The 9583-nt window shown below is 55.0% G+C and overlaps 1 protein-coding gene across 1 annotated transcript; it reads right to left on the bottom strand.

Annotated features, from left to right (window-relative positions):
- Positions 1 to 4643: 4643 nt before the first annotated feature.
- Positions 4644 to 6092, bottom strand: C11H11orf86 (chromosome 11 C11orf86 homolog). Its single transcript, XM_068555417.1, has 2 exons — positions 5780 to 6092; positions 4644 to 5216 (listed from the first exon to the last, which is right to left on the bottom strand). The coding sequence occupies exons 1-2, from the start codon at positions 6047 to 6049 to the stop codon at positions 5118 to 5120; spliced, it is 369 nt and encodes a 122-aa protein (XP_068411518.1). The 5' UTR covers positions 6050 to 6092; the 3' UTR covers positions 4644 to 5117.
- Positions 6093 to 9583: the final 3491 nt, after the last annotated feature.

Genomic DNA, 9583 nt, shown 5'->3' with positions numbered 1-9583 from the left:
CTGAAGTTCTCAACGGAGCAGGGCTCTGACTGAGACTTGCTGAGTGTTGGTTGAATTGACTGCTTGTGCCTGGAGCTCAGAGAAGGGAGACAGGGCCTGGCAGCCGGTAGGGGCAGGGAGGGTTCAGTGACAGCTACGGTAGTGGGTGGAGTAGGGTGAGGAGAGAGGCCTTTCTCCCACACCCAATCCACCATTGGCACTAAAAGAGACCACCTCGTGGGAGGCCCCAGGGCAGCCGTCTGGTCTGCGGCTGGGCCCACTTTTCTGGATCCTGACGCCTGCGACCCTGCCAAGGTCCAGCTCGGCCAAGGTGAGCTGAGAACATGGCAGGCTCTGAGGGCCAGTCTTCCCGAGGCTCTCATTGATAGGGCGCTTCCGTGGGCCAGCCCTGGGCTCAGCGCATGCGTGCTTTGGCCCATCTCATCCCTAAGACACCTAGAGCCAGGTGCTATTATTAACACCCCCATTTCCCAGAGAAAGACTGCTGAGGCTCAGAGAAGGGTCATGCAGGGAGAACGTCCTGGAACTGGCTGCTAAGATCCCAGGGCTAAATGCTCTTAGTGCTTTCCATGCATTAACTTGGGTGAGGAGGGACCGTTATTATTTCGATTGAACAGGTGAGGAAACCAAAGCACAGAGAGGTTAAGCAACTTGTCCAAGGTCACCCAGCAAGTAAGTGGCAGAACCCGGGCATTCGGCCACAGAGTTTTACTCACTTTGCTCTCAGCCTGATGGTGAGGGTGATGAGGAGGGAGGGGGCGATGCTGGTGCTCCCTCTCAGGACACAGCACACCTCAGTTTGCAAAGATATTGCACACCTGCCACCTCACCTGCCTTTCAGCCCAGAGAAGACACAGAGATCACAGCCCCCATTTTGCAGAGGAGAAAATGAAAACCAGAGGAGGGTAACGACTGGCGCAAGGTCACACAGTAAGTTAGCTGCTGGATAGGGGCTTGGGTCCCAGGTTTGATACCCAGGCCTGGGCCGGCCCTGGCCCCCTGACTGGCTGGACCCACTGAGTTTGGTGACCCTGAGGAAGGGGGTTTGGAGCACACAGGGCAGGTGGGCAGAGAGTTCTGAGCGGGGAGGCAGGAGCTCTGGAGGGGAGCCCAAGTCTTGCCTCCGGCTTGCTGTGGGAGCCTCAGTTTCCTCATCTGTACAATAAATGGCCTGGATCTGTTGGACCCTGAGGGCCCTTCCAGCCTGAATTCACAAGGTGCCTGGGGACACAGTGTTCCCTGCTCGCCCCTTTGCTTTCCCCATTAGTGCAGCCGAGCGGCCCCATTTCCCTGCAGGATATTTTTTTCCACCTGTTCGCAGCCTCTTCCCATCTGGCATGGCTGCAGGCCTCAGGAAGCTGGGGAAGATGTCCAGCCAAGCCCAGAGCGTCACACTGGTTCGGGAATCGGCAACTCCTGTTCAATCTGCCTCACCACGCTGCCCCGTGAGCACTTACTCGTTCTGTTTTGTAGCAGAGCAGCCTGTCATCTGTCTGTCTGTCTGTCTGTGACCCTCTCCAGCAGGACCGTGAGCTCCATGAGGGCAGAGGTCACATCGAGATATCAGAGCTTGATAAGCAGTGAGCCTCCCAGCTCTGGAAGCATGCACAGAGAGGCTGCGTGTGGCAGGGACGTGGAGCAGGAGAGAGAATGGAGCTGGGAGTGGGGGTGAAGGGAATCAGGCCCCTCCAGCTCTGGGCTCTGAGACCCCCACGAGCAGTCCTTGAGACCCCACGGCCCAGGAGAGGACTGGGAGGCTCTGCCCTCTGTGGGCAGTGGAAAGAGAACACAGAAGCATGAAACGGACTCATCAAGGATGTCTTTATGGGGACTGTGGCAGACACTGGCCTCAGGGTGGATAGACTCAGAGCCCCCAGGGCTTTTGCTCCGTAGGAGTGCCCTCTGTGCTTGGGCCACACTGACCGCCAACATGAGGAGGCCTCGGTGGGGAGCCACATCCCCCCACAAGTGTCCACGCTACCAGCCGTGTCCTCTGGGGTCTGCTTGCTGATGGGCTGCCACACCATGAGAGTGAAGTCTTCCGTGCTGACGAAACCAGGACGGGCAAAGCTTGGAGAGTGCACTTCGGGGGAGGGGGACCGTTTGCTGAGCCAAGGGCATCTGCTGCATTCTTGCCCATTCGAATGGTCTGCACCTCCAGATGCACCGCGTTCCCTCTGGCCTCAAGGCCTTTGCCCAGGCCCCTCCCTCACCTGAAACACTCATCCCTTCCTCTGGCCAGGCTAACTCCTACTCATCCTTGAGGTCTCTGTTTCAGTAATTCAACAACTGCTTCCTGGGCACTTACAATGAGGCAGACACTGTCCCAGGTGAGCTGTTGGCAGTGAGTGAATCGTCCTGCCCTCTCAGAGTTTCCACACGATGCTGATGTGGGATGAGTTGCAATAGGCTTGTGGCTATAACGAGTAGCCCCCAAATCAATGGCTTAACCCAATGAAGGTCTATTTTGCACCCATATCACAGTCCAAATGGGTGGCAGGGGGGCTCTGCTTCAGTGCCACTGCCATCCCCTAGCCTTGGATAGGGTCCCCGTGGACCCTCTGCATCAGGCCGGCTGGTGAGGGAAGAGGGGGAGCATGGAGGGTTGGGCAGGGAGACTTCACGCCTTGGCTTGGAGGAGCAGGCATGCCACTTCCACCCACTTTCTCCTGGTGCAAGCTTGGCCGCAAACACACTGTCTGAATGTCCTGGGGCTGCTGTAACAATTCCCGAAACTTGGTAGCTTGAAACAACAGAAGTGTATTCTCTCATGGTTCCGGAGGCCAGAAGTCTGAAATCAAGGTGCTGGCAGGGCCGTGCTCCCTCTGCAGCTTCCAGGGGAGGGTCCTTCCTTCCTCTCCTAGCTTCTAGGTGCTGTCAGCAATCCTTAGCACCCTGGGCTTATGGCCGCATCACTCCAATCTCTGGCTCTGACTTCACATTGCCTTCTCCTCTGTGTCTTTCCCTTTTTGTGTCCCTCTTATCAGGATACTTGTTATTGGGTTTAGCCCCCTGATCATCCAAGATGATTTTCTCATCTCAAGATCCTAAATAATTATATCTTGCAAAGGCTTTTTTCCAAATAAGGTAAAATTCATAGGTTCTGGGGATTAGAACATGGACCTATCTGTTTGGGTGCCACCTTCCAACATTAGCAGGATCACCTGGACTCCTTCACACGGCAGCCGGCTTCCAGAAGGGCAGAAACAGAAGCTATTGGTACAAAGTCTCTGAAGGCCTAGGCCCAGAAGTCCCAGAACACTATTTCTACTGCACGCTATTGGTCAGAGCAGGTTTCAGGGCTTACCCAGATTCAAGGGAAAGTAGAATACATAGAATACCCCTCTTGTTGGGAGGTGTGGCAACGGCGATGCCAAAGGGCACGCCCCATGGGAGGGATGGTTGCTGCTGTCTTTGGAAACAACCTAACAGAGTGTGTGTGTGTTGGCGACGGCCTCTGCTAGGGGCCCCGGAGACGTGCTCCCTGATGATGGGGTTGCTGACGACGCTGAGGTGGGAAATGCTCCACCCGCGTGGAGCTCAGCCATCAACTGGATGACCCTGGGCCAGTCCCTCATTCACTCAACAACTACCTACTATGTGCCAGGCCCCGAGCAAGGCACTGGGGTCCCAGTGGTGAGCAAGCCAGGTCCCTGTGGAACTTTCCATCCTGTGGATGACAAAAGCTTATAACTGGACACACTTGTCACAGAGTGTGACAAGTAGAAGGAGACCAGCAAGGAGATAGGCTGGAGAATCCCTGGGGACAAAAGAAGCCAGGATGAGCCTGGAGGGCAGAGACGCAGAGGATGACCCCTCCTGGGCCTCAGTTTCGTCCTCTGGACATCAAGAGGGTTTGTCAGAGCCATGGACTCAAACTATGTTCCCTGGAGTCCTAGCATCTCCCAGAGGCACCCCAGGGGCTACTGCAGGGGATACTGCAGAGGAGGCTGAGCAGGGGGCATCTAAAGTTTGTGACTAATTGGGTTGGAAGCTTCCAGGGATCTCCCACAGTCTAGGTGCCAAGCCTGACGTCCCGGTCTTGTCCTGGTCTCATCCCGGTGACTGTCTGGGACAAAATTTTCCCAGGACCCCTCCTGTTCCTGAATGGCTCTGCCAGGGTTCTGGGCTCTGGGGAAATAGGGAACCTCCCCTTTGTCTATTGGGCCCTCAGGTTCCCCTACCACCCCAGAACAGACCCTCCACCAGGATGCTTGCAGCTGCTCCCTTACCTTTGACCTTGGGTCTGCTTGAGCTGGGAGAGCCCCAGGGACCCCAAACGAGGTGCCAGTGTCTCTCAAAGAGCTCAGGCTCTTTGGGGTCACACCCTGCCCTCTGTGTGGCCCTGGGTGGGCCCCTTGCCCTCTCTGATCCTCTGGGTAAGTCCTGCCTCATGGGGGCGAGCACAAAGGCAAGGAGCTGGTGAGATCCAGGCCCTCTGACGCTGGCTTGAGGTCAGCACAGGGAGAATCAGAGAAGTGGCAGGAGAGGCCCAGCCTCCTGGGGACCTGCCCCTGGTGCTTCTGCCCCATCATCTGGGAAGCTCTGGACCCCACCTGCCCCCAGGGGGTTGGGAGAGGACTGGGGGCAAGTTAGTCAGTAGGAAAATCATTTACTTCAGTTCAGCAACCTTTATTCCTGTGTTCAACGCAGTGTTGGGCATTGGGTAGGGGCGGGGCCAGAGATGCCAAAGAGAGTAATCCCCTCCCGCCTCTGGGCCTCAGCTTTCCTCTCTTTCGCACAGGGAGGGAAGGCTTCCTCGGCTTCCTTCATCGGGAGACTGTGAGGACAGTACACGACAATACACGACAAGACATAGTCCTTGCCCTGGGGATGGGCTCACCCTCTGGGAGGGAGGCCCATGCCCCGCCCACCACTAGCAGCTGGCAAGAAGGGCGGCTGGGGCCCCGTGACCAGGTGATGCGCCAGAGGCTCTCAGCCACGGGTCTGGCTTCACTGAGCTCTGTCCTGGTGACAGAGGCCTCAACGGGCCATGTAAGGAAGGGGAACAGTCCACGTAGAGGGGGTCACTCCATTCACAGTCCAGAGGGCCACAAAGAGGTAGGTCGTGCCATCTCATCCAGGTGCAGTGAGGACCCCCACCGCTGCTAGCATCCTTAGCTGGTGGTGCCCAGCGAGGGCTGTGGGGAGGCCGACTGGCTCAGGGTCACGTTGGGGAAGCTGGTGACAAAGCTCTCCCACCTTCTCCTTATCTTCTGCAAGACAGGAGGGGGCGAGATCAGGGCCCAGGTCTCTGGACTGGGTGGTGGGCTTCAGGTGCTGTTCCACCTACAGCCATGAGGTGGTGGTAGACCCCAGAGACAGAAGCACGGCTCACTAGCCACCCTTCCTCCTAGAGGAAGCCCGCAGCTCCCACCCCGGGGGGGCCGATCACCCCCTTTTCCGGGGGAGAGGGGAGCACAAGATGTAACCCTGGGGAAGTTGTACTGGCTGATCTCTTGCCTCCAGCAAAATCCACCCATCCAGCAAGCTGACAGATTGATCATCTCGGAACAGCTCTGACCATATCACCCACCTGTCCTAAAACCTTCCCTGACTCCCCAGTGCCTATGGGATAAATCCCAAAGGCCTTCAGGCCCCCCTGAAATACAGTTCTTGGATCTCTCTCTCTCCAGCCCCTTCCCCAGACAGCTCTGTTATCTTTTTGATCTACAGCCCCATACATTTCTGCCTCTGAGCCTTTGCTGCCCTGGGTCCCTCTCCTGGGGACCTCCCCCTCCCCTCTAGCACTCCTCCATCCACCAACCCTCAGCCAAACCTGTTGATACTGCCTCAGCCACCGCTGGCTGCCTTCTTGCTGAGCTTGGATCAGCTGCTCTGTGTCCCCCAGGCTCCCTGGCAGTTGCTCCTGCCCGGGGGCGTCCAGCCTTTCTGGGCCTCCGTCTGAGGACCTGGACTTCTCACGCTCCTGTCTGAGGCTCAGCGCCCGGCGCAGTCGGCCTGCCAGGGGCCTCCCCCAGGGCTCCTGGAGCTTGCTATAGGAGGGCCGTGGTCCTCGCAAGGACTGGCTGCGTAGCCCTGTCCCCATGGTTCTGGAGGCTGCAGGCGCGGGACTGCTCCAGCCCCTTGGCGAGCCCCTGGCCTTCTGAGATGGCCTGGTGCCTCCACCCACCTGACAGGAGCTCACTTGGGGACAAAGGTTGGTGCTGCTGAGGTGGCCATTGTAAACCAAAGGGCGGGTGGAGAGGCGGTGTTGTGGGTGACTCAGGGATGCTTGACCTCGGTGGCCTGCCCTCCTCTTCCTCCTCCAGGCAGCCTTCCCTGACCACCCCACCCCAAAGATCTTGCCCTCCCCTGAACTCCTGTAGTCCTGGCTGTCCAGACTCATTTCGTTGACAGAACAGATGGCTCAACAGCAAAACAGAGACAGGCTTTTAAGAAACAGGACAGCTCCAACCTAGAACTGTCAAATTCACAGAGACAGAAAGGAGCATGGTGGTTGCCAGGGCCTGGGGGGAATGGCAAGTTGTTTAATGGCTATAGAGTTTCAGTTTTGCAAGGTGAGAAACTTCTGGAGGTTGGTTGTACAACAATGTGAACGTATGTAACGCTATTGAATTGTACATGTAAAAATGGCTAAGATGGTACATTTTATGTTTCTGTATATTTTTTGCTACAATTGGAAATTTAAAAAAAGAAAGAAAGAAAAAAGAAACAGGATAGTTCTAGGCTGGAAATTAGGAGACTTGGGGTTTTTCCAGGCCTAGCTCTGCCCCTAATTTTCCAGCACAGAACAGGGTTAAGCGCTCAGGCTCTGAGGACCAGCTGCTCCTGGGTAAACCTCGGTTCCATCCCCCGCAGCTACGTGACGTTGGGCGCCTTCTCGCTTGGTTTCCTCGTCTGTAACAGAGACAGATAACTCACGTGTTGTCGTGAGGACTAAATGTGATGATGCTATGCCCAGCAAAGGGCTTGGCATGCAGCAAGCGCTCAGTACAAGTGAGTTGGTGGCATTCAGTATTTGAGGCAAATCCTTTCTCCTCTTGGTCAGTCTTCTCGTCTGTAAAATGGGTTGTTGTGAACATCAAATGAAATCATGAATGTGGACGCCTCTAAAGGCAAGACTACCGGCAGCAGCTCTTTCTCCCAAGTCAGTGGAAAGAGAAAAGTACTTGGGCTGGGCCAGCCGATCCTCAGAATCCTAGAATTTGAGAGTTGAAAGGGAGCTCACACATCTGGGCCACACTCCTTTTTGTTTTAACCACTATTTTTTGAGCTTTTTTTTTTTTTTTTACTGGTTCTGGAGCTAATTCCTCCCTATATTTCATTTAAACCTCGTGATAGTCCTATGAGGTGTGCATCGTTATCCTCATTTTATAGATCCCCATTTTGCAGATGGGGCAAACTGAAGCTCAGAGAGATTAAGCATGCCCAGTAAGCGGCAGAGCTGGGACTCCCGCCCCAGTCAGACTGGCTTTAGAGCCCGTGTTTCAACCACTCTGCTCTCCTGTCCTGGTGTTGGTGGCAGAGGCGGGACTTGGAAGCTGGGTGTCCTGCTTCCTCTGTGTCTGGTGCAGCACGGGGTGCCCTGTCTGGGGTCAGGGAAGTGCTGGCTGCAACTCTTGGCTCACCCCAGACTCCTCTGCGCCTGGTCTTGCTTTTTGTCCTCTCTCAGAATTTCTAGGCCTTCCTTGGGTTCAGGATCTCTTAATATCTGTCAGGCTCACCTCCCAGCCAGAGGAACCAAGGCAGGGCCAGTGTGAAGAGGAGAATGGAGAAAAGGGACCCTGACCCTCTGCCCCAGGCTGTCCCAGAGGAGGACTATGACCGTTATTCCAACCCTGACCACACGTTTAATGCCTGACCCATGTGCCAACCCTGACCTTGGTTAAAAAGCAACAAAACCATTACACAATCTTCAACGCCTTCACTCCAGCACAGTTAACTCAAATCCTCACTCCCATCCAAGTCTGAGCTGGGAAGAGCTTGCTGATGACTCACGGGCCTCTGAGATGTGTCAGGGTGAATCACTCGCTCTTGTGTCACGCCTGTAGCTGCCCAATACCCTCTTGCCAAGCGTGTAATGTTACAACAATTTCCCAAATCCGTAAATCCGTGGAGGACCAGGAGAAAATATGTGTTCTTTTCCTTCCCTCCCCACTGCCTCCCTGCCTTTGTCACCAGTGTGGGGGCGGGGGGTTCTTACCTTTCCAGACCCTGCTGGGTGACAGCTCCCCTGGAAGCCTGCCCAACCCCTCAGCCTGGGTTAGGGAGGCAGTCCCCTGTCCAGCCCACCCAATACACACAGTAGCAGCAGTCACCCCAGGATGCCTTTCCCCGCCACACCGGGTGTCCCTTGATGGCTAGGACAACATCTCTTTCATCTCTGTCCCCAGGACATGACATAGTAAATGCTTGGGCTTAAATATTGGAGACTATTACGTGTCTATTGCTGTGTAACAGAATACCCCAAAACTTAGTGGCTTAAAGCAGCACTAATGTATGACCTCACAGTTTCTGCGGGTCTGGGATCCAGGTACAGCTTAACGGGGGCCTCTGGCTCAGGGTCCCTTGCAGGCTTCAATCAGGAGGCTGTTAGTCACCTCCAGGTTTGACTGGGGGTGGATCTGCTTCCAAGGTTGTTGGCAGGACCTGCTTCCTCGCAGGTTGTTGCAGTCAGGGTCTCAGTTTCTTGTTGATTGTTGGCTGTTCCCAAGGGCAACTCACATCATGGGGGCTGGCTTCAGTTGGAGCCGGCAAGAGAAAGTGTGAGAGATGGCAGGCGGGCAGAAGCCAGAGTCTTTGGGGAACTTAACCTCAGAAGTGACCTCCCATCACTTTTGCCATCACTGCTCCTCCAAGGCGAGTCACCAGGTCCAGTCAGCACCCAAGGGAGGGGACCCACAAGGGCATGAACACCAGGAGGCAGGATCTTTGCGGGTCATCGCGGAGGCAGCTTACCCGTGAGACCTGGGTGCCAACCCCATCAGACTGCCTGAGCCGAAAGCCTTGCACGTTTATGGGACACCTACGTGCTTTGAGTGAGCAGCTTAACCTCATATGCCTACAGTTACTCCACTATAATGTGGGGACAATATTTTATTTCATCAAATCTAAGATGGCGTCAATAGAAAGATAACATTATTTTATACACCAGTAAGAAAGAATATCCACTGCCCATTCATTGGAAGATGCAGCCCCATTTCAGAGCTTGAAGTGTGGGGAGAAAATGTACGTCTTAAAATTAATGAAACGCACAGTGTTTATTTCCCAAGGTGATCTGAGACTTAAATGCCTGGTACCATTTAAGGTTGTTGTGAGGCTTAGATAAACGGAAGGCTGCAAACTGGGGCAGGCTGCCCAGATGTTCCATTTATTTATTTATTTATTTATTTATTTATTCATTCATTCATTCATTTATTTATTTATGGCTGCATTGGGTCTCCGTTGCTGTGCGCAGGCTTTCTCTAGTTGTGGCGAGCGGGGGCTACTCTTCGTTGCAGTGCACGGGCTTCTCATTGCAGTGGCTGCTTAGTAGTTGTGGCGCACGGGCTTAGTTGCTCCACGGCATGTGGGATCTTCCCAGACCAGGGCTCGAACCTGTGTGCCCTACATTGGCAGG

Source organism: Eschrichtius robustus, chromosome 11, assembly GCF_028021215.1.
Source record: "Eschrichtius robustus isolate mEscRob2 chromosome 11, mEscRob2.pri, whole genome shotgun sequence".
Classification (NCBI taxonomy): domain Eukaryota; kingdom Metazoa; phylum Chordata; class Mammalia; order Artiodactyla; family Eschrichtiidae; genus Eschrichtius; species Eschrichtius robustus.
This window is presented reverse-complemented; position numbering and strand designations above follow the sequence as displayed.